The sequence below is a fragment of the Biomphalaria glabrata genome, chromosome 3 (assembly GCF_947242115.1).
Source record: "Biomphalaria glabrata chromosome 3, xgBioGlab47.1, whole genome shotgun sequence".
In the NCBI taxonomy this organism is placed as follows: Eukaryota; Metazoa; Mollusca; class Gastropoda; family Planorbidae; genus Biomphalaria; species Biomphalaria glabrata.
In genome coordinates, this window is record NC_074713.1 from 50,105,200 (window position 1) to 50,131,036 (window position 25,837).

General features: G+C 36.7%; 2 protein-coding genes across 5 annotated transcripts in view; one reads left to right on the top strand and one right to left on the bottom strand.

Annotated features, from left to right (window-relative positions):
• Positions 1-14,930, top strand: part of LOC129924948 (homeobox protein MSH-B-like) — a 32,553-nt gene extending 17,623 nt beyond the window's left edge. The window contains exon 3 of the mRNA XM_056022486.1: positions 14,587-14,930. Coding sequence (XP_055878461.1) covers positions 14,587-14,868 — 282 coding nt within the window. The 3' untranslated portion in view covers positions 14,869-14,930. The remainder of the gene's footprint in view (positions 1-14,586) is intronic.
• Positions 14,902-25,837, bottom strand: part of LOC106055422 (cytoplasmic dynein 1 heavy chain 1-like) — a 57,938-nt gene continuing 47,002 nt past the window's right edge. For 2 of the 4 annotated variants that reach the window (XM_056022483.1, XM_056022482.1), the window contains exons 82-95: positions 25,463-25,647; positions 24,567-24,680; positions 23,750-23,920; positions 23,515-23,616; positions 23,298-23,419; positions 22,113-22,216; positions 21,837-21,988; positions 21,434-21,448; positions 19,817-20,009; positions 19,393-19,532; positions 17,501-17,611; positions 17,317-17,374; positions 16,367-16,463; positions 14,902-15,637 (exon numbers count right to left, since the gene is read on the bottom strand). In XM_056022483.1, the coding sequence (XP_055878458.1) occupies positions 15,463-15,637; positions 16,367-16,463; positions 17,317-17,374; positions 17,501-17,611; positions 19,393-19,532; positions 19,817-20,009; positions 21,434-21,448; positions 21,837-21,988; positions 22,113-22,216; positions 23,298-23,419; positions 23,515-23,616; positions 23,750-23,920; positions 24,567-24,680; positions 25,463-25,647 (1,739 nt within the window). In that variant the 3' untranslated portion in view covers positions 14,902-15,462. The remainder of the gene's footprint in view (positions 15,638-16,366; positions 16,464-17,316; positions 17,375-17,500; positions 17,612-19,392; positions 19,533-19,816; positions 20,010-21,433; positions 21,449-21,836; positions 21,989-22,112; positions 22,217-23,297; positions 23,420-23,514; positions 23,617-23,749; positions 23,921-24,566; positions 24,681-25,462; positions 25,648-25,837) is intronic. The other 2 variants (XM_056022485.1, XM_056022484.1) reach the window with 1 other exon arrangement.

Consider the following 25,837-nt stretch of genomic DNA (forward strand, 5'->3'; position numbering starts at 1 on the left):
GCCCCCCCCCCCCACTCCAAAGTTCTGGATCCGCTAGTGGGTGGGGGGAGCCATATCTGGAAATAGGTTTCCGTGCTGCCTTTTCAAAAGCAAAGTAAAACATATTTTTTTGGAAGTTACTTCAATCTGAAAGCTAATTCGAGCTTCCATGTTGGAAGGCGACGATTTCACATAAAAATGAATTAATTAATTACGACTAATTGTTGACCTAATCGGTTAACTTATTTATTGATGCATGTGTAGTAATCGACGTTGAATAATTTTGCAAATTTTCAACTTCATCTGAGAATGGTGGTAGAAATAAGATGTAAAAAGATTCCACCCAGACAGACAGGCGGAGAGAATTAATATATATAAGCTTTTAAAAAAGAAGGTTCTGACCAGAGCACGAAACTCAGAATCGACAACTCCAACATCTTGAGAACTGCCTGAGCTAACCACTGCCCGGTTCATCTCAGATATAGGAATACTCTAGTGCATTGGTTCCCAAACTTTTTGTCTCGTAGACCCCTTGCCATGGTTTCTGATTTTCCGTAGACCCCTGCTTACTTGTATTGCATTTTTTACAAATTCATCAACATTTTTAAAAACGAATTTCTAACTGTAGTGAGTCCAAGAGTGAAAAAGTAATTTAAAGTGACATTTGAAGTTATACAGATGTCATTGTTATTGGTAAAACTTACATATAAACTCTCACAAACCATCACCTTCTCTTTATGATGTCAAGGAGAGAGTTTGTGGGTCTATTCTGAACTTCATCTTTTTCAAACTTTTATCTTCTTATCAAATTGGCCTCCAGCGTAATTAGTTTCATATCGTCATAAAAAAGGCACTTAACATTAAGCAACCGCTTGTTTGACAAGGAAGGAATGAATCCCAATTTTAAATAATCAACGGTGTACAATATACATTTCTTTTTGTTAAACATAACTTACATCTAGACACAATAATATATTTAAATAAGTTTTAAAATTAAATGCAACAATTTTTCGTTTGAATAGCAGTAAAAATATTTAAAGGATTAAAGGTACAGATTATATATTAGTGTAGGAAATAATTACATTAATGGGAGTGAAAATGAAAGTCTCAAATGAAATGAAATGAAAACCATCGTAGACCCCCATGGACATCTGATAGACCCCCCAATTTATTTTTTCACTTTTGTAGATCCCTTGAAAGTCTTCGTAGACCCCTGGGAGTCTATATAGACCACTTTGGGAAACACTGCTCTAGTGTATTCCACATTCCACATTAGTGGCAACAGAAAGTGCATTCAAAAGAATGGAAATATTTGTAACAAATACAGACTTAAACCAGATGTAATGGTTTGCTTGTCTGGATCAGTGGCATCTTATTCTATAATGGTAGTTTTATTTAAAATATGATGTTTCTTTACAAGGTATCCAGACACTGGATATATTACATTTTGAAAGAATTCAGATTTTCTTCTTTCATACCATTCTTTGCAGAGTTAGCAATGAACGCTTTGGCATGCTCTACAATCACTATTAACAAACATTTAAAGATTTAATTAGTCATTGAACTTGTTTCTAATATAAAAGCTGGGCTATTGAGTCTGTTCGATACCTGTTGTAAGATAAAGCTACGTATTCTGGTTTCTGATGCTTGAAGTTGTTTTATAAAACAAACAGCTGTGTTGAAGCAAGGCGCAAGAAATCAAGAATTTAATCATTTTTTTGTCAGCATAATTAAAGCTTTTCGTTTTCAAACCCACTTAGCCTCAAATAATTTCATTCTTTGAATTTAGGCCTTCATAAGTAATGGACCCTAGCTAGCTGCTAGTGACTATAAAAGTAGTTTTCGATCTGCCACACAAGATACGTTCTTCAAGTCAGGGAACATCAGTTTAATTCCGTTTATCTTGCTAAGTGAGACTTTAAGCTCAACCAATATTTCTTCTATTAAAACCTCTGCCCTTCTCGCTTTCATCTCAAAAGAACTCTCTACTGAATTTGGTGGTTTTCAAATAATTGAATCTAGCTTCATTAACAGTTTTTAATGTGCATAGGCCATCATAGTGCTATATAAAGGCATTTTAACAATCCCACGGAATAGTAAGTAGACCTATACAAAGTTACAACAGCCAATTTTGCCCACTTTTTTATAATCCTTAAAGGATGAGAAAGGAGATCAATAAATCTGTTGATAAGATGGCAGAAGATGCTTTTGAGTGGATCTAGACTAATTACAGCTACACTTAGGGTGATATCTAGTGCCTTGAGCTACTAGACCTAGATCTAGTCAGTAGTCTAAATCTATAATTAGATGTACTTTGATCTAGATTAGTTCTATATCTAGAATTTGTACTAGAATCAGATTTAGAATTTAAATTTAGATCTAGTCCTAAAATAATCTATATCTATTAAGAATCTAAACATTTAGATCTAACGCGTGCGAAAAGAAAAAAGCGATACTATCTCGAGGTAGATCTAATAAGAATAGCCCACAGACATAGAATCATAGACATATATGGGAAAGGACCAATGGCGAACGCTTTTGTGCCAGTTTTTAGTTTAGAATTTATAACTCCGCAATAGTTAAACGTATTTAATAAATGAAAACATCTGCGGACTCCTCAGCTATTGGGCGATAAAACTAAATTTGACTATTTTTTCCATATCAGCTATTAAATTTATAATTCAAGTCAACTTGCGGTAGGGGTCGGACCTAATCAGCGAACGCAATTTTCGCGGGAGTCATAATGAGCGAAAGGCCGTAAAAAATAGCGAAATATCATGTTAAAATATAGGAAATTATGCTTCAATTAGTTCTATCATCTAACTTCTTCCATGAAGCATTATAACTATTGTCCTCCTTGTGGCATAGGCCTAAATATGTTTTCACTTTTCTCGTGCTCCACATCTCCTTTCTCTGCTTGGAACTGATGTCTATATATAGCCTACGAAACTTGCGATCATTTTTTTTCTTAAAAGAAAGAAAGAAACTACAAAATTCTATCTCGCCTCCTCCCTATAGGCTAGTCCACGTCGTACTACTCTCCATTTCATAAACTCTCGTTACTGCGACTATTTTTTTTAAAGAACTTATGTTCAGTGCACTTAATCACCATCAACTCGATCTCCCCCCCCCCCCCACACACACACGCTGATTGACCCAAAGGCAGATCCCGAATGCGATGGATTGATGATGTATGGAGGCAGATCTACAACAGCTTGGGTTTCGGACATGGAGACGAAAGGCTCAGGAGAGATCTTGTAATTTTATACATGTATATTATATGGTAACTCTTATATTTATTACTAAATATATAGTTCGCGTTTTTTTCCGATCCTGAAATCGAATATTTGTTTCCTGGAAAACTCTTGGAAATTTCCTGAAATCCTAATCTCAGAATGGTGAGGGAACCCTGTGAAAATGAAATCTGCACTTCTTTTAAACATTTATACACAAATTAATAGGCCTATCATTAATTAGTAACAAGAGGTTAACCAGCCAGTTAAAAAAAGGAGGACGGCAAAACAGAGGTCACCCCCCACCCCCCGTCTAAGCCGTATAGGCCTAAGCGCTGTTAAGATCAACTGAAGCGTCATTTCACCCTCACTGGCATAGAGGAAAGTAACTGCCAGCATATGACCTCTGAGAGACTGTTGGAGAGCTGCGAGTCAAACATTTTAGACGGAAAGAAAATGCGGGAAAATATGCTGGTCGCAACTGGGCGTAGTCATGTGAAACATGTAGGCTACTGCACTCATCCTTAATCTTCGAAATCGAAGACATTGGGTTAAGGTTAAAAATAGGCCTATTATTTTAATATTTCAGTTTACAAACAATAACAATAGATAAGACAAAAAAAAAAACAACAGATTAAATCAGTAACTAAATTATTATTAATGGCTTTTAAATTTAAGCTTATAATAGGGGTTTCGCTGAATAGATTTTTAGTTAAAAAGGTCATTTTGCGCGAACACCCCATAATATTTTTTTTCGAACGGAATGAATAGCCTTAGCTATTCTAGCTAACTATTTCCTCATCTATTTGGAAGCATAATATGCAATTTTTTTTCAACCGATGTCCATTGGTGCTTTAAAATCGCCTTAAGTTCGGACCTATACTCGTTTATCCGGAAACTTTTTGAGAATGAAATTTCCATACATGTCAACTTTGACCTTCAGCTATGCTTTATTTTATGAGGGAAAACGAAAGTGAATATGTGGGAAATGTAGAAAAATGGAGTCTTTGTAATGCCATTTTTTTAGTTCTGCAGTTACTTTTCAAATAAATAAGAATGGATTAAAATTACGGGGAGGTGTTCGCTTTATATGCCATTTCGCTGATGGGCCTTTCCTATATATAGCCTATAGACTGGACGATAAAGTAAAAATTATTATGGGAAACATTTAGGAAAAGATAAGTTTGTATGAGTTATACAGCAGTTATGAGCAGTGTAAAATTAAAAGTATTTATAGTTGTTTTTTTTCAGCCATAACCTATATAATTATTAGAACCCTTTCTGTATTATTATATCTGTAATCGTGCCTACCAAATCTATGTCAGGCGAGCATTCTGATAATCTTTTGGTATAAAATGTTTCCATTTTAGCTTATTTGGGTCTTCTGCTGAAAAAAAAAATCCCGTAATACGGATACTAGATTAAACTAGATTACTAGATCTAGATCTAGTCTATAGTCTGCATGCATAGATTATGATAGAATCATAGATAATAGACTGACTAGTTTAAATAGTTAGTAGTAAAAAGTATGAAAAGTATTAGACCTAGTCATTACAAATATTAGTCATATTAGATCTATCAATATTAGTGACAATTACTAGTGAATACATACAGCTAATTCTGAAATGAATTATTCTAACTTACTTACTCAAGTTACTGAAAGTTAATGTGTATTACAGTATTATATTCAATTTATTGAAGCAAAGGTGAAGATGAATTTTCAACCTTTAGAATTAATCCCTTGCCTTACGAACATTAGAGCACGTTCTGCTCATTTTCTTTGACTTTTTTTGACTAAAAACTAATTCTAGCAATTTGAATCGATAAGACGACCGCCATACATTAATAAAGAAGCCATGTCAACAAACATAGATCCACATTACAAACCTATATATATTTGCCTATGTCTATGATTATGAAACAAAGACAAAATATTTGGAATATGGCAGTTTTGTACTTTTCAAAACTAAAGATCATAGTTATATATTGGCTGAAATGTTAGTCCAAGAATTTATAGCTCAATTGCCGCCATTTTTTTTTTCACATAGATAGAGTACATAAAACCTATTTGACTTCCACCAAATAAAAATAACTTCCTACTTCCAGTCTATATTTATTTATGTCTATGCATAGAATATATATCTATTTATGTCTATGAAATGGCCCATTTCCAGACATTGAGGCACTGATCTATATATATGATAAGCAAAACATACTCGTATTTTTTGTTTTTTTTTTTTCTTTAGAGGTGGAAATGCGTATTTTCAGATGGCAAACCGTATCGCGTATTTTCGTGTTCATTTGCATACAAAATACGCAAGATGCGTACTTGTAGGCAACTCTGCTTTACTGCCGTACTACATTGTACTGTCTCCCATTCTCATCCTCCGCCCGTGACCTCCGCCCCCCCCCCCCGGCTGCCCGGACTGACTTTATGGTAGACTAACAGTCCCGGTCTCCTCACTGTCCTGTACGGAACTGCTTACACACTCTTCTCCTGAAAGTCTTTGATCAAATGACCAATCACGGGTGATTTTTGCTGGGTGTCAAAATCGGCCCGGGCATTTATATACCATCCGGCCCATAATTAGTATATTATATTGTTGTAACCCTGCCTTGCACCAGTGCTTGAGGTGCGCACTAGCGCACTAGTGAACGTAAACAGGAAGACACTAGGAGAGAGATAATAACATTGCATCAGGGATTGTGAAGAGTCTGAATGTTTGGAAACTAAGAAGCCAGCTTTTGGTGCTGCCTGAAGGTTGTAGAAGGGACCTGGAGCGAAGCGGGGAAGGCTGTCGTTGGTCCACATTCGGGTTGCTGTCTAAAGGACTGGTAAATTAGTAGAAAGACTCTGAGGAAGCTGAAGGATGCTATGTGTTTGTCATAGTGAATAAACACCTGTATTTATTTCCTGTTACACTGTGTTGAGTTGCATGCCTATTCGTTGAGTGCCTAACCTAGAGTTACAACAATTGGTATCAGAAGTGGGATTTGGGCAGCTCAATGAAAGGAAAGAATGACAACGCTGAAGAAGTTAGACGAACTGAGCTACAAACAGTTGAAGGAAGAGCTCCGAGACAGAGAGTTGAAGATCGATTTTGCCAAAGGAAAGATGAGAGAACGCCTTCGACAAGCCTTGCTGGACGAAGATAAAGATCCAGACTCGTATCTGTTCGAAGTACAACCAGATATCAGAGAGCTCATGAATACCGTGACAGATCAGATGAACTCGTTCCAGGTACAGCTAAAAGAGGTCAACGAGCAGATCTGTACCATGATTAAACAGATAGGTATCAGTACCACGCTGAACAAGACTGATGAAACGTTGGATACCGTGATGAGCAAGACCGACGATCAGATGGCTACCATGTCGACAGGTATAAACAATCCGTTACTCAACGGAGACGCCGTTGATGGTGGCGCTGTCTATGACTGTAATAGCGAGCCGTGCAAGCTTGGCTCCTACGACAAGAATCCTAACATTTGTTGTGAAAGCACTGAGCACAGATCTGATCATGCTATCGTGATTCCTGCCTACACTCAGACGTTGAACAATAACTGTGATGACGGGACCTCCTCAAAGGGAGAATTCGAGCACCGGAAGACCTGCCAACTAAGTATTTGTCCTGATACCAGTATCAGCAAAAGAAGCGCTGATGGTGGTACAGCAGATGGACACATAGGACGTTGTAAACGTGCCCCACAGATATGTCTTTCAGACGAGCGTAAAGATTATACCGTGTTTGACAACCTGGCCTCCTGGGGGCCCACGGCACATCGAGAAAGCCTGCTGGAGCAACGTGTAAGACAAATGGTCTTGATGACCTACGCTATGACATCCACTGCATCGCTTCTTGCCATGAGTCTGCCGTCGGTGGTAACTAAGAGAAAGGCCAGACAACGAAAACGACTTCCCCTTAACCAAAGGCAGGTCAATTGGAGCAGAAGGAGAAAGCGGCACCTGCAGAGAGCAGTGTGGATTGCTTTGTGGGGAGCACGATCAATGCAATCTGTGACTCCCACTGACCGACCTCCACCTGCACTGGCCAACCGTGAACATGTTTCTTTTCGGGACGAAAAGACTAAGGTGGGGGTAGTGTTGTAACCCTGCCTTGCACCAGTGCTTGAGGTGCGCACTAGCGCACTAGTGAACGTAAACAGGAAGACACTAGGAGAGAGATAATAACATTGCATCAGGGATTGTGAAGAGTCTGAATGTTTGGAAACTAAGAAGCCAGCTTTTGGTGCTGCCTGAAGGTTGTAGAAGGGACCTGGAGCGAAGCGGGGAAGGCTGTCGTTGGTCCACATTCGGGTTGCTGTCTAAAGGACTGGTAAATTAGTAGAAAGACTCTGAGGAAGCTGAAGGATGCTATGTGTTTGTCATAGTGAATAAACACCTGTATTTATTTCCTGTTACACTGTGTTGAGTTGCATGCCTATTCGTTGAGTGCCTAACCTAGAGTTACAACAATATGATGGACGTCCAAGTCTAGGTCTACCTGTCCTCAAAATTATCATGTTTGCTATTGCATCGATAGCTGCACACATGCAGTGGACATTATAGGCTATAAGGACTATAGGCCTTATGTTGCTTTTTAATTACTAAGTATGTAGGCCCTAAAAAGGAGGCACGGTGGCTGAGCGGTAAAGCGCTTGACTTCGGGATCTTTGGGCGCCTCTGAGTTCACCCAATTCTAATGGGTACCTGACATTAGATGGGGAAAAGTAAAGGCGGTTGGTCGTTGTGCTAGCCACTTGACACCCTCTTTAACCCTTGTTTACCGTGGGCCACAGAAACAGATGACCTTTACATCATCTGCCCCGTAGATCGCAAGATTTGAAAGGGGAACTTTACTTTTATTTTAAAGCACTAAAAGGATGAGGCCTACTAGTAGCACTGTCTACGGATGTAGGCTATTACATTATTTCGGAAAATGTGTTAGATTAAATTAGTAGGCCCGAGTTGAGTCTTTAACAGATATTTTTTTTAATACGTCACTCAAAGGGCCCCTTTTATAAGAGAATACTATAAAACCTATAGCAATTTAATGTGCCGTAGAGACATCCATGCCACCCTTATCTTATAAAATACAGACGTGACTTCAAATAAGAAGATGAAAAGGTTACTGTGGTCCAACAGGCCCATTCGGGTACCGGCCCACCGGGCATTAGCCCGAATGCCTATAAAGCCAATCCGCCCCTGACAAACAATATATCATAGATTCACGTATATGTATAATGTGCAATGCTAATTAAACGAAAACATTGCACGTTGGACTTTCATGGTCCAATGTCTAGTCAGCTCTTACCAATCTTGAAATCGGATGCCAACTGTGCTTTTGACTATCAATGTCTGGTCTCATCGTAAGGTCTGTTAGTGTAAAGTGTTAGTGTAAAGTGTTAGTGTAAAGTGTTAGTATAAAGTGTTAACAAAAAAAACAAAATCGTGATAGTTTGTCATAAATTTGTGTTTTTCCTCAGCACTAGACACAAACTCTAAAGACATTGAAAGCATGCCAAACATAAATTATTTCTCTAAACAAAATAAACCATTTATCTGCCCATGGCCGCATCGTTTTAGCTTTCACATGATGACTGACAATCATCATCTCAGTCATAATTGTACATCATGACATTCATCTTCCAATAGATTAGCTCCCCCCCCCTTTTTTTTCCCGGGCTCCCCCCCCTCCTTTCTCTTCATCAGCCCCAATAGATTAACTACGCTCCCCCCCCCCTTTCCCTCCCATGCCCCGTATTCTTTCCCGACGTCTTCCTCGCCTCAAATAATTGTAGGCAGTAAAAACTAATCTAATTTTCAAATCGTGAAGAGTTCTCTCTTCTCAGAGATCAACTTACCTGCCAATTATCACAAGATGAATGGACTGATCCGTCTAGCAGTCTGGGCGAGTCTATTACTGTCATTTATCATACACGGAAAAATAGAGAAATGTGAGGGGAAAAAAAAAAAGGGGGGGGGGGAGAGGGGATAAGGGTCTAAATTGTATATCAAAATGATATATCGATATCTTTTATTTCTTTCAATAAATATTTTCCCACATTCTCTCCCCTTCGGAATATAAAGTGAACTCCCCTTGATTAAATGTGTTGATTAGATAAATTATTGACTCTATCATCAACGGACCTGGTAATTATCTTTATAATTAAATTTCTTCATTTTTCTCAGATTTCCTTTCTGCCACGTGACATTTAAGATGTGCACGACCTTTTTTTTTATTAATTTTTGTCTCGTATCGTCAACACTCCTGGGCCAGGTTAAAACATCAAACACCAGGGGAATTCTTGCTTTCATCCCTGGTCGTGTGGTGTGCTCTTCGGGGCGTTGACACGCCTGTCCTTAGTTCCAACCCCGAGCGCAGCCATTCTATCAAAATCAGAGTACGCTAGAATAAAGAAATCTTTCACTTACTGATATTGGCTTTCGCCATGTTGTTATTTCATAAAAAAAGAAATTAAAATAAAAAACCAAAATAAGGATGGCATTATCATATCTTATATAATACAGACGTTACTTCAAAAAAGAAGATGATTACGTCCTACGCGTCATGCATTTAGTCATGCATATTAACCAATGACTTAAATTCTGCTAAGTCACTGATTTTCCTGACTGGCTCAAGCAGCCCATTCCATGCCCTAATATCACTAGGGAAGAAGGAGCATTTGTACAAATTTGTCCTAGCATATGGAACTAGGAATATACCTTTATCTTTGTGTCTTTCTGAGTATTTTATTAAGATTTTTATTTTTGTATTTGAATATTATGGTTCAGTGTTTTCAGCTACTTTACCTTTGAGTCTTCTATCCTGAATGCTTTCTAAATTAAGTGATTTTACTAAAGGTGTTACTCTAGTCATTAACAACAATTGTGTTAATAGGCCTTTTGTAACGACAATAAAAAAAATTGTTTAAACTAGATCAATATGGATAACTTATTTTTTGAAGTAACTCCTGTAATATATGAGATATATATATAGTTCGTCCATCGTGGTTCGATGATGACCACTTTGTCATCCAGGGGGGGGCTGAGGGTATTTGCACTGGGGTTTTATGCCTCCTCATGTGGCTGGTGAAACCTATGTGAGCCCGGAATGTTCGGCCGCACACTGGGCAGGTTATTCCAGCTGGAGCTAGTGTCGTTTGCCTTGCTTTTCTTCTCTGGCGTTTTTCTTCTGCCAGCGTTGTTCTTTTTTCCTCAGCAACCTGTGCGCCAGTTTTCACAGCGCGACGCCATGATGCTCTGTTATGTGCCTATGTCTCCCAGGTGCCTGGGTCTATGTTGAATGCCTTCAGAGAAGCTTTGAGGGTGTCCCTGAAGCGCTTTCTTTGATCACCTTGCGAGCGCTTTCCTTCCCTTAGTTGGCCATACATATATATAAGATAAGAAGCATCTAGATCCTCAACCATTATATCTTATATTATCTTATCTTATCTTATCTTATCTTATCTTATATTATATTATATTATATTATATTATATTATATTATATTATATAGTTCATTAAGATGTAGATCTAAGAGTAAAGACAAGAAATAAAAATCTGTAAATGATTTGAATTTAGCCTTAAGCTGCACACTTGAGACCGTCGTCTCTTTGCAGTGTTTTTTTTTTGGTTCTTATTTCATTTAACAATTAAATATTAATTGTTTCGTGTTTGTTTGTTGTTGTTTTTTTGTAAGTTTTATTTTTTTATTTTGCTGAGCACATTTTCAAAACTAATGTAGCCTATATAAAAATATGTGTTTAATGTTAGTGTCTCAGAGAAATCTGCCTGCATTCTAAACTTTATGAAGGAATTCTCCTGGCCTCTTCAACGCAATCTTCTTCCTACTAAAAGAGCGCAGGGTTGTTGTTTTTTAAGTTTAAATATGATGTGTTGAAACTGGCCCAAACTGAATTTGTAAAACCATCAGGTCCATGTAGTAGGCTGAATGCATGTACTTTTGCAATGTGCTTGAATGACGCAAGATCATCCTTGTGACCTGTTTTGTTCGCGCAAAAAGAAAAAAAAAATTAAAATAACAATGATACAACCCATGATCATTGCGGTGACCTATAGGCCTACGTCAACCCCCCCCTCCTCCCAATAGGCTCCCAACCAGAGGATTTAGTGAGCCCGTGCCTTAATCCCTCTTTAAACTATCTTGGGTGGGCTATAAACTCAAAACACCATGATTGGAGGAGCACCAAGCTATTTCATGCAACTTGAGTTGCCTTCTCCTGGCAAAAAAAAAATCTTTTGTAGAGGGCCCGTTTTTGGTCACAAGACTTCATCAGAACGACTTCACACCCCACGGAAGAACGACTGTTCTATGCTGACATGAGAGAGGCTGGCATATTGCGATGTCTTCTATAAAAGCGTATTTGAAGTCCATCTTTGCCTCTTATGAAAATGATATAGAAGTTTGGCATGTCAAGTGAAAGGGCCTCTCTTATATTTTTTATTATTATTTTTTTTTTTTTGATTATATCGGTAGTTTTACTTTATTAAAATTAAGTAAGGATCTACACTGCAAATACAATTTTATGTATTTTTATATATATTTTTTTTTTGGCTATTGAAAAAAAAAAAGGATGTCTTTAGTCCCACCCCCTTTTTCTTGTCAGCGCGTCGGAATCCTATTTGTAATGGGAAAGGGGTGGGTGCTTTACAAGTTGAGAAAAATTGACATCAATGATCGTCTGCAAAGCATATATTTCTGGAATTGTCTCCCGTAAACGAATCGCTATCTCTATATTCAAACATCTTTTTCTTTGACTTGGGTTTAGAGACTCTTTCCAACCCCATTCAAGAATGGAGCTGGTTATAGGCCTACGGGATCACACTATTAAACTACCCATGTACACCAAACAGCCACATTGTGTTACTACTGACCGATGCCAAAACAGTTCTTCAAAGCCTGAACAACTCAGATACTTCTTATATAAAGCAACTCAAGACAGCTCTTGTAAACCTTAACATCAACAGCAAGGAAACTGTTCTTCGGTGGATTCCAGCACACATTGAATTAGAAGGCAATGAAAAAGCAGACATACTGGCCAAAGAATGAAAAAAAAATGAAAATAATAGAGAGTAGAATAAATGAGAATTGGACCAGCTCACACATCCCAATTTCAAGTAAAAAGGACGCCTATTATAAGCTATCTCGACATGAACAGCGCGTAATTTTTCGACTCAGAAGCGGACACAACAGAATGAGACAACATATGTTCCGGACGCTTAAAGTCGGGACGAGCGAAACCTGCCCTTGTAGAGCATCACCAGATGATGCTGACCATGTCCTTCAAAGCTGCATTCTATATCAAGAGGCCCGAACAAAACTTTGGCCCCAAAATCCTCTTATAGAACAAAAACTCTACGGAGAACTGCCTGATCTGGACACCACTGCACGGTTCATCTCAGATCTAGGATTTCTGATCTGAACCCTCCGACATGTAAAATGAGAACGAAGAAGAAGAAGAAATATATGTGTATTCAGAAAGAACGCGCCAAAACCATTGCGCCTTATTTAAAAAAAAAAAAAGTTACAAAGACAGTTTGAGTGAAAACACAAACTCAAAATCGGCCCCCGAAGTGGTACGCCCAGGCAGGTAAACTGGCAGGTTTCAATATTTTCTTGAAGCTTTTAATAAAAGATTGACCCTTTACAAAACAATTAGATCAATTAGATACTCATTATAAGACATCAGTTAGGCCAGGTTCACATCTAACTTCACATTCACCTATCCCTTGGTCTGCTGGACCGTTGGGGCACCACACAGGATCAGGATCCCTTCATTCTGATATTCTTTCTGAAAATATTGAAACCTGCCTTTTTACCTGCCTGGATGGACCACTTCTGATAGAATTTAGTTTGGTCTCTCCATCAACTTAAACAAAAATAAAACGGAGGTCATGCTTCAGAAGTCCCCAATGGGAACTAATCCAGATCCACAACTCAATGTGAATAGCCATCTCCTTAATGTTATTGACCACTTGACCTACCTGGGCAACACAGTGACCAACGATACGTCACTGCCAGAGAAATAGACAACACACATTCTAACCAAACGGGAAACATAACACTTTAAATTCATTCAGAAAATATATTATTAAATTTGCTATTTAAACTGGTGGTCTTTTTCAATTCTTTACATCGAGACCTAGAACATTAGGTAAATACAAAATGATTTACATGTCACCCGAACTTCTTTTGTTATTTTTATTTCAAGCGTCGTACCATCTTACACAAAATAGAAACGCCATAATTACAAAACATTCCTCGGTTTGAAACATGAACCAGTGGCCAAGAAAACGGATGACTTCCCCCCAGACAGAGCTCTTCAGTAATAAGAAATAGCATTTGTCTTTAGCTCTTCAGTAATAAGAAATAGCATTTGTCTTTAGCTCTTCAGTAATAAGAAATAGCATTAGTCTTTAGTCTCAGCCAGTGTTTCCCAAACTTATACCTGACGGAACACTTGGCACATTCTGCGTAGCCTAATTAACGGAACACTTCGCTAAAAATTGTTTTAGATTAATTCACGTGGTGGCCTACAAGTTATTATTCTAGTAGTTCGTGGAACACCTATTCAGGCCTCGCGGAACACTAGGGTTCCGCGGAACACAGTTTGGGAAACGCTGGCCTAAGCTATCAACTTTCTGAACACTAATGAAGCTTACCTACTAAATCTAAGATTGACATTATTTGAAGCTTCTACTGAACATGCTGAGATTACTGTGACCTTTCTTGAAGAGTTCATTCCTTTTCTTAGATACTGGTGTATGTTTCAAGCTGTGGGTGATGTCATAATGTTCTACTTTGTGTAAGGGAGGTAAGAGGCTTTAGAAAAAAAAAATAACGAAGGAGGTTGTGGTTACTTTCATTCGAATCAGTCGTGCTTCATAGGGCCTACACAAACTCATCCACTTTGAGTCACGCTCACAACTGTGGAAGCATTGATCTTGCAAATTGGCATTGTCAGTAGCAGGATCTTTGTGGAAGCTACAACAACAGGACATCATTTTGGCGTATTTTAATTAAGCAGCCAGAGCCCAGACTATGATCCGCGGACCGACCCTCCAAACTTCTATTCACAGCACTCACGAAACCAGAGACTCAGTTCTAATGGACTGGACGTTTATATATATTTTTTTTTTTTGAGTTGAAAAAAAAAAGGGGGCAGGTGAGACCTTACTAGCTCATTATGACACAACTTGTTTCTATCTAAACTTTGTGAAGTAGAGTTCTCATTCTGTCTGTTGTTAACCCAACAGTCACACTAAAGACACCAAGTCAAATTTGTGTTTTGTATGTGGTAGATGAAAACCGGCTATGAGTTTGCAAACTAAACTATAACTCTTTTATTTCAGGTAAAGATCTGGTTCCAGAATCGTCGAGCCAGAGAACGTCGTGATAAAGGGGGGACACAGCTCCAACAATCCACTGTCCAGAAATCTTTTCAACCCCTGACCATCCCCACAGTCTCTTGGTCAGTTCCAACAGCCAGCAACTATGTCCACTACCAACAAACACTGGACTTCCGGTCCAGATATCTGGTCCCATCTTTAGGGATGTACAATACACCTGAGGGGAATCAAGTCACAGAGGACTGTAGAGACATGAAACTACACCATCTGACAGACATACAGTGAGGCACACAACACAAGAACAATTCAAAGAGGCGATAAAGTGAACTCAAATTTTTTTTTACTGAATGAACATCTTAAGAGAAAATACAAGCTAGAAGACTTGAAAAAATGAAACATAAAAAAAAAAAGAATTATAATCACAATGACAAGTTTTTCATATGTTTTTGTGTATCAAATAAAATAAAATCAAATATTGACAAAATACATTTAGTTTTTCATTAAATAAAAAATAAATTCTGAAACTATTCAATATTTCCAATGATCCATTTCCTCAGTTATATATGCAGTCATTATAACAAAGGATTTATCTTGATGTATACTTTGAACATAAAATATAAATTAAAAAGTGTACTAAATATTTGTATCATCTCAACATATCAAAGAAGTGAAACAAAATATTGAAACACAATAAATACATTAGTAGGAAGTTTTAAGAAACCATTTTTTTTTTTTGCTTATGTTTAACAAGATCATACCACAGAAGAGAAGAATCTCTATTTTAAACAGAAAAACATTGTTAGTTAAAATAAAAACTATTTATAAGTTATGAGTTAAAATAAAAATTATTTATAAGTTATGAAAAAATCAGGTGCCAAGTTAGCTGAGGTCTGATGAGATGAGGGCCACACCCCTCTCATAGAAACTGTGGTCACCTCCAGTGGGCTGGTCAGCAGCAACAAAGTCCAGAGTGAACAGCAACTGGCTCCTTGTGGCATTCAAATAGACTGGCAGAGTGACCTTACCTTTGGATGGGTCAGAGTCTTTCTCCAATCTGCAAAGGAAAACAAAAAAAACATAAAGTGAAGTCATGCATCTTACAGAGTGTCATGCGTCTTACACAGTGTCATGTGACAAACATAGTGCTCAATGCAGGAGTAGAAAAAGCTTGTGTGTCTGCTTCTAACATGTCAACAAGAAAAATATTAAAAAAACAAAAAACAAAGCTTATCTAAAGGGAATAACAAATCACTGCCATATATCTCAATATTGCAAGAATAAGCACCTTTTTCTAAATAAAACTAAATTAATTGATTATCACTAATTGATTAACTTATTTTTGTTATTTTTCTTGATTCGGGTATTGTCATCAACCAGGAATAATGAGGCAAAATTTCAACTTGATCCAAGAATGGGAAGATGGAAAAAAAATATTTAAAATGTAATAAGGGGAATAAGTTCATAGATACAGCCACATCTCTCAATAAGTAGGATCTTTCCCTTTTTTTTGATACTAAACAAAATAATTACCAGCAATCAATTCACTAATTGGTTAATGTTTCTTTTGATTCATGTTTTGTTAGGTATATCGAATAATTGTGTAAAGTTTCAACTTGATCTGAGAATGGGTGTGGGAGAAATGTACAAAATTGTACCCCAGACTGACGGAGAGATTTCATACAAGCTTTGTAATAAAAACAAACGCAATCCTTACAGGCCAACATTTAGTGAGGACAGAGAGAAAGAGGACAATCTAAGAGATGATAGGAATGAGAGTCTTTACCTGATCCAACGTAAGATGGTGAGTGGCAGTTCTGTTGAAATGGTTGTAGAGAGTTGAAGTTTATTGTCCATACAAATGGCACCTTGTAACTTCAAACCTGGCCAAGACAAATAGGAACATGGACAAATGAAAAACATCTATATTAGCAAATGAAAAAAACATTTATATTAGCAAATGAAAAAAACATTTATATTAGCAAATGAAAAAAAATTAATGGTTTTACAGCATCTACTGATTATTTGGTCCAGTTCACAGTATGACCAATACCTAATTTCATTTCAACCAACCACAATGACTAAACATTAAAGGACCTACTGTGGGCTCTTTTAAATCCTGATTACCAGACACAACATGGCCTACTTCTTTTTTTGTTTTAATAATTAACTCGTGAGATTTTGTGTGTGACAATTTTTTGTTTCATCTGGAATATAAGCTACAGCCAGCTCCCAATTAAAAAAAATTAAAAAAAAGAAATATATTAACCATTAGAATTGTATGTCTCTAATTGTCTATTAAAGTTGCAGTTTACAGAAGAAGAAGAAAAAATCAGTGGTTCTTCAAGAATTCAAGGTACTGGGTAGCAATAACCTTCTAACAGGATGAAAAATACATTTTAATATGAACTTTGAAAATTATAAAGACAATTAAAAACAAAAAAAAAAGACTTCCCAGGAAGGTATATTTGGTACTATTGAGGTAAAATTGTGTTCAATAAAATATCTAAGTATTTAGAAGCGTAGTAGACTGGAAAAAGGGAGGACACATTTGTCAAGCAGTATAAAACACTCTAATGTTCAACAAAAATCAGGTTGTTTTTTATTACTTTTTCTCATAACAAAGTTCATTTAAAGATTTTGTTTAATTATAAGTGGACCTAATAGTTTGAGAATCACTTTAAGGCTCAAGTTATTACATCTAGTAATGATCAAGTGATTAAAGTCTAGGCCTACCTGTAACTGAGAAACTGCAGTCATCAAGTGTTGCTGATTTAGCTGATTGGACCTGAACCTGAGAAGATGATAACAGTTTTTTTTTGTACACTGCACAATGAGGTCACATGATCCTATCACCTTAAGGCTAATGTCTGAATCAGCTTACAAATGAAAAGATATTTAACTTAAGCAATCGACTTACATCTAGGTACAGTTCTTCCAGTGACCAGTGATTGGCCTGGGCTACAAATTGGCGTGTGGCTGTAATGTAAGCCTCAGGGATGAAAAGTCCACCAAGCCAAACTTGGAGATTCTAAAAGAATAAAGTCAAACATAATATGATCTCTTCCAGCAAATTATTAGAATTTTTATGCTAGCTCTGAAGTAGTTAGTTCTACAAAGAAATTTTGTAGACAGGGGAATTTTAAAAGGTTTATTTGTTCTTCCATAGTTTAAAGATGTTGTAGGCCCTTCTACCATGTCATAAGCATCAGTTAGACAAATAGGCTATATTATGGGATAAGGATATGTATGTGGGTGCTTGTGACATAATATATTAGATTCCGCCAGAGATGTATATGTCCTTAGATTCAATGGTGGAGAGTGGTGCCAATGTTTTTCATGAACAAATGATGTCAACATGTAAGGTCAGAGAAGTAGAATCCAACATTAATGTTGACATGTATGGCCAATGAGGTAGTGAACAGCAGGAATGTCAACATGTAAGGTCAGAGAAGTAGAATCCAACATTAATGTTGACATGTATGGTCAATGAGGTAGTGAACAGCAGGAATGCCAACATGTAAGGTCAGAGAAGTAGAATCCAACATTAATGTTGACATGTATGGTCAATGAGGTAGTGAACAGCAGGAATGTCAACATGTAAGGTCAGAGAAGTAGAATCCAACATTACTGTTGACATGTATGGTCAATGAGGTAGTGAACAGCAGGAATGCCAACATGTAAGGTCAGAGAAGTAGAATCCAACATTAATGTTGACATGTATGGTCAATGAGGTAGTGAACAGCAGGAATGCCAACATGCATGGACAGAGAGCTAGTGGACAGCATGGCTGTGGACATGTATGGTCAGTGAAGATGTGGACAGCATAAATGTCAGCAGGAATGTCAACATGAATGGTCAGAGAAATAGTGGACATCAAGAATGCAGCTTTTTATATAGTAAACATTTTTTTTGTAACACTTTTTTGTTGGTCCTATGGGTTATTATCATATAATATAAGCAATCATCACACAAGGAGGACTCCATAAAATAGTGATTGGTCTTTGTAGTAGTGATTGTGCTGTAAATATTCCTCACTCTGAGAAATAGGGACACCCAGGATCCAGGTAACTCCAAAATATAGCACTCATATATCAGTTCAGAAAGTCAGGATAGAACAGTGATTGTTTTTTTAGATATGATCAGTTCCAAAAGTTCAATATGTCAACACAGAATGATATATATATAAAAATAAGCATTTTTTAAATTAAAAACATTTTCTATTTTGAATGGAAAAGAATTCAACAATATTTTTTTTTCTGGTGTGATGTTTCTAAACTTAAAAAAACAAACACCACCACTAATGTGTTTTAAAATATTTTTACTATAAATCTTTTCTCTGCTTCACTGCTAATCAAAAGTGAAATAAAACTGTCAGTTGGCTAATCTTAGACCTTCATATGACTTGACCTGGATCAAAAGTGAGTTCAACAGTTCCAGAAGATTCACTTAACCCACGTTAAAACTTATCTCCATCAAGTTACAGTATTTTCAATGGCTAGTCACAATGTAATCAGATAGGCTTTGTTATTACTGAGATTAAAAATGGGTCTCTGTATTCTTATATCAGTTTTTCATCATTATTATAATGGTGGCTGGTTGAGTCCAAGCAAAGAATGCTGTTGAAAGATTCTACTTTGTATATACATAATTTTATCATTTAAATTTTATTTCTCCATTCAAAAAAAAAAAGAAAGGTATTTGAAAATACATTTTTTGTTTTTCAAAATAGTATACTTTTTTCTTACTTTAGGCAGGAATTTTTTGTTCGATAAAATGGTTTTCAAAAATCATATTTTTCTCCAATCTCACCTTTAATTCTCTAGCTCCAGCTAAAGTGGCTTGCACAATGGTCTGAAGTTGTCTGATACGCAAACTGAAGTCTGTGATCCACTGAATGACTGTAAGACCAGCAGGGACATTGTAACGCCTCCAAGAGGATGGGATGATGCCTGCGCAAGTTTTCATCAGCTCATTAGTGAATCGTTTATAGTGTTAAGACACAACTTTACAGTCTATGACCTCATGATTTAGTTTTGTTGGAATGCCAGATTCTAGTTATTTACTCTTCAGTCTAAGTAATACAAGCTAAGTAGATAGTAATCAATATTAATAACATTTAATTATCTTTTAGTAATTCATTGTTCTATTCTGGCAGAGCCAATAAAACTTAGACCTAGCAAAGAATATCCAGCAGTGAAAACATTGTCTATGACAGAATATAACTTGCATTTACCTTTGACCAAGTCAGCCATCATGGAGCGGTGATGATTAGTTGGTTTCTTTTCTCCATCACAAACTTTGATCATGTCCTGAAGGTCTCTGCGGACGTCAATCAGAAGTTTGGCCCCAGCATTCACTTCACGCTCAAAGAAACGGAACAGAGGGTCTTTGATATTTTCTACAGTTCTCTTCATTCCACCCAAAGCCTGAAAGTCAACAAGACATTTATTAATAGACTTTCTCTACTTCATCTATCACCTGCACAGATTTCCCACAGCTTTCAAACAATCATCCCAACTAAAAAAAAAACTTAGATCTAGCTATTTTTTACTTAGAACTTAATGAATGGTGTCAACAACAAAAAAATGTCCAAAACAAAAGTACAGAAGAACTCAAATTCTAAACATTGAAAACTTAGCTCTTTTAACTATGCTATTAGACATACATGTTCAAGCTTAGTTCAGGATTATAATTTTAAATACAAAACTAAATTCTGACTTGAGGTTTGGGATGAAACTAAAGTGTACGCTAAAGGAAATTCCAAGCTTGTCCACAACTCATTCAATCAAACCAAAAAGGGAAAGAAAATGGCTGTCAACTACTCTAGGATGTAAAGCAGGATCAAGGTAGAAGCAGATTGCTGGGAGTTATTTGTTTTGTCTACACTTAAGGAGTCAGATGTATCAGTACCACTAGATGACTTGCACATTTAGAAACAATTTTTTAGTTTCCCAGTGAGCCTGCACGTTCACGGAGCAGGTCTACGGTCAAAAGTTGATAAGGTTATCCCTATGGTCAAAAGTTGATAAGGTTGTCCCTATGGTCAAAAGTTGATAAGGTTGTCCCTATGGTCAAAAGTTGATAAGGTTGTCCCTATGGTCAAAAGTTGAGGCTGTCTCTATGGTCAATGAGGCTGTATGGTCAAGACTTGATGTGGTTTTCTTTCTGGTCAAAATAAAGTTAGCCTCTTTGGTCAAGAGTTGAAAAGGTATATAGGGTCAAAGGTTGGTAAGATTTGTCTCTATGAACAAAAGTTGATAAGGTTAAAGTTGATAAGGTTATCCCTAAAGTCAAAAGGCTGTCTCAAGTTGATGAGTTTTTATCTATGAGAAGATTTTCTTTCTGGTCAAAATAAAGTCTCTTTGGTCAAGAGTTGAGGTTGTATCTATGGTCAAAAGTTGAAGAGTTGGAGTCTTGTATGCCAACAGAATCAGCTCTATCCCTCAGCCACCACATGCAAGGTGGAATGAATTGTACACTGGACAAGAGCTCTCAACTTCTTTACTCAGCAAGCCAAATCACTGCTCAGTCATGACTAGACTAGTAATTAGCATCCAACTGCTGGCTACTCGTTTTGTGTAAGCAAAAGAAATAAAATAAAAAGGAAATGTCACTTAAGGGATTGTAAAAAAAAAATAATTAAATAAATCATAGGGTGTTATTTAAAGACATCAAGCTAGAAAAAAAGCTTAATACTATTTCCTTACTATAAAAAAAAATAAAATAAAAAAATAAGATGATCTAATCCCCCAACAACTAGATTGTTTTCTAATGGTCCAAAGTTTTTACATTTCACCCATTAACTAATTTCATTGTTCAAAATGCAGGAGACATGAAGCCAGTACGTTACCTCTGCTGCACTTTCCTGAAGGAACAAATCATTGAGTTAATACAACAACAAACTGAATAAGCAATAATGAGGCTCAGTTCTGAAAATATAGCCACAGTCTTCTAATTTTATTCATACTGATACTATCTAATTTAGACATCAACAACAAACTGAATAAGCAATAATGAGGCTCAGTTCTGAAAATATAGCCACAGTCTTCTAGTTTTATTCATACTGATACTATCTAATTAGACATCAACAACGAACAACACTGGAAAGTGTATATAAATACACTAACTACAGACTGATACAATAAGATGGCACTACAAATATAGCAGCAATGTTAACATTTATATAATGAAGACAAGTACATTGAAGAAAGAAATTCGAGACAATGTTTCTAGGCAGAGTAAAGTGAGTGTACCTTGGGAACAAGTTCTAGCCAGGATGTCACTGATGTGTGTAAAGTTCTCATCCAGGCTGGACGGCCATCAGCCATTTTTTTATGTTCATCTGGAGAGACTTCAACTTCTTCCAGCAACTGCATTCTCAGGAGGTTAGCAATCATGCTGCTTCCTAGAAATCAAACAAATGCATACACTTTACAGACAGGTGGTAAACGTTGAGCTGTCTTATTCAAACAAAAGTTGTTCACCCAATGAGATAAAAGTATTATCAAAGTGGTCCATATATTATTTACCTAAAGTAGTTAGGAGCACTTTCTCAGCATTGTTTGGTAAGCCCAACCAGGATGGGGTTTGAGAACCTTCCATATTGTCCACAAACTGAACAAACTGTTCCCTCCTAAAGAGAAACACACACAAACATTATCAATGGTGGATACACTTAACTGTGTCTACATCTCAAACATTACTTATGGATACACTTTAACTGTGTCTACATCTCTAACATTACTTATGGATACATTTGACTGTCTACAAACATTACAATATTACCTATGATTATACCTAACTGTGTCTATATCTCAAACATTACAATATTACTTATAGATACACTGACTGTCTACATCTCAAACATTACAATATAACTTATAGATACACTGACTGTCTACATCTCAAACATTACAATATAACTTATAGATACACTGACTGTCTACATCTCAAACATTACAATATTACTTATAGATACACTGACTGTCTACATCTCAAACATTACAATATAACTTATAGATACACTGACTGTCTACATCTCAAACATTACAATATAACTTATAGATACACTGACTGTCTACATCTCAAACATTACAATATTACCTATGATTATACCTAACTGTGTCTATATCTCAAACATTACAATATTACTTATAGATACACTGACTGTCTACATTTCAAACATTACAATATAACTTATAGATACACTGACTGTCTACATCTCAAACATTACAATATAACTTATAGATACACTGACTGTCTACATCTCAAACATTACAATATTACTTATAGATACACTGACTGTCTACATCTCAAACATTACAATATAACTTATAGATACACTGACTGTCTACATCTCAAACATTACAATATAACTTATAGATACACTGACTGTCTACATCTCAAACATTACAATATAACTTATAGATACACTGACTGTCTACATCTCAAACATTACAATATAACTTATAGATACACTGACTGTCTACATCTCAAACATTACAATATAACTTATAGATACACTGACTGTCTACATCTCAAACATTACAATATAACTTATAGATACACTGACTGTCTACATCTCAAACATTACAATATTCCTTATGGATACACTGACTGTCTACATTTCAAACATTACAATATAACTTCATGCAGGCTAGAGTTTGTAGAAAATAAAAAAACTCTTGAGTGTGCAAAGTCAGAGAGAAACTTGCCTGACTCCATCTGGCATCTGAATGTGTTTGCCTTTGACTCCATCAATGTCATGTACAAGAATAAAATCTCCTTCAAAACTCTTGGGGGTGAAGAGTTTGTTGACAAATGTAGTTAGCAGACGCTGAAAGCAGACAAGACAAAAAATGTTAAGAGAGAACTTGGCCACACAATATTCTAGTAAGTAGAACCAGAGGCATGGGTAGGAACAATGTCTACCTGATCAAAGTCATTGTCTATCTTGCCTCCATAAATACACTGGGACAGTAAGGTTCTGATAGCATCCCAAGGGACTTTCTCTGGTGGTAGATTGGTGCGACCCTAGAGACAAAACACAAAGTGAAACCAAGATCAGAGGAGTAAAGAAATGAATAGAAAGAGAGATCAAATAACAATGGATATAACAACAGTATCTATCCACTGAGGTAAAAAAAAAAGAGATGAACTCTCATACCATAGCCACAGAGTCAATCCAAACATCCAGCATGTCACAAGCCACACGCAAATCAGATTCTGTAAACTCATATTTCTTGGCCCAGCCTAGTGGGGTGTATCTCATGCGCTCTTGGAGAATGGCATGAAGCCAGGCCAGCAGGAAGTACAGTCTAGCTCTCTCATTGGGTTCCTGGGAGAAAAATTTACTCAGTATTTAACACAACAAAAACATTCTGCAAGAGTCATTTAGAAATCAGCTCAAAATATGCCAGATTTATTTAAACATTTTAAACTACATTCCAAGGCTATAAGGCAGGTGGAGTAAGTCTAACTAGTTGTGTTGCTTAAAATGTATTTGAGAAATCCATTGAAATAGCATTGGGTGTCCTTCCTAAAAATCACTAATTCAAAAACCCAGACTTCACTGTGTATTGAGCCTCAGACCCCTTGGTTCAAACACAAAGTGCTTTACCACTCAGCCACCATGTTCCCTTATTTGAATGTAAAGTCCACTCAACTCTATATGGGTACATGACATAAAGTTGGGGAAAGTAAGGCGGTTGGTTGTTGCGCTAGCCACATGACACACTCGTTAACCGTGGGCCATAGAGAAACAGATAAGCTTTACATCATCTGCCCCATAGATCCCAAAGTCTGAAAGGGGGGACTTTACTTTTTTAAAAATATTGTTAAAATTAATTCAAATATTTTTTAAAGTTTCCCTTCAAAGCCACAATGTAAACTCAGTTCAGTTAACCAGCTGTCTTAGGACCATTCACTATTCCAACTAAGCCTGATACACATACATTTGAAACAGAACTAGGCCCAACACTTACCTTACACATACGAGCTGCAGGGACTGTACTGAATGTTCTCATTAAGTTGGCTGGTACACCTGGAGGTGGCTCAAACACAAAGATTCTTCCAGCTCTTAACAAGTTGGTTGGCAGCTGAGGACAAGACAATAAGAACTTGGTTAGACAAAGACCAACCCAATGTGTATATCTAGGCTGTGATCTTAGAGTTTTAAGTATTCAACCAAAAACATAAAAATGTAGAATCACTTGTAACAAAATAGATGGGAACAGACTTTTAAACACTTTAAAGAAATTTTCTGGACAAGCATGCTGAGGTAACCCAAATAAAGACCCAATAAATATTTTAAACATTATATAAAATGTAGTTCTAGAACTTAGTTGTATGAGGATTTGAAAAAAAAACTGTTGCAAATCACACTATTTGTGCTTGACTGCATACATGCATACAAGACAAGTGTTTATACATGAAAATGAAGTAATTAAAAACAGCTTTTCTTCTTTCTGCACTTGGCAGAGTCTAATCATGTTAGAATTGGGGTTTCATGGCATGACATTTCTCTCAAACAAGCAAAATAAACATGTTTCTAAAACTTTTAGAAATTTTAGGAATTCCTAAAATGATGGAACATTCCCAACACTGATTTATGTGTATTAATTTATAGTCCTGATCTATGTCAAAACAAGCTGTAACATTGGAGGCCAACTTTCTGTCTGCTATCTTCCATTTACTCATCACATTCACTATTAAGTGTAGCATTGTTTGACAGTAGGAAATGTACAAAGTGGGATGCTTTTTGGGGAGATGAAAATGTGTACAATATGTAACTAGCACTTTTGAGTGTCCTCATCTAGTGTAGACAATGTCAACTATCTAATGTTAGGTCCACTGAACAGGACTATGGGTAGACCCTTACTTTAGGATTGATCTCCATGGTCAAGAACAATCTAAAGTTGGGATGGACTTGTAAGCTGTGCAGCTTTTTCTCCAGCTGGATGAGCCATTGTGGAGCCAGGTGAACATTTTTCAACATGACCCAACGACCAGACTTGCTGGAGGAGTTGATCACTTTATCAGCCTGGGTGAAACCTTCAGCGGAACCTGCGGGGGGTCAAGACAAAGACATTAGAACAAAGATAAAACTAAATTCAAACAAAAACATTCTCAGTTTTTTTTGTTGTTAGCTAGCCACATAGAACCTATTAAGGTACAGAGCCATTTGAATTTCCAGTTTAATCTCCAATGAAACAGTTAATAGCTAGTTTTTAAATGCTGTGTGTCTCTACTTGTC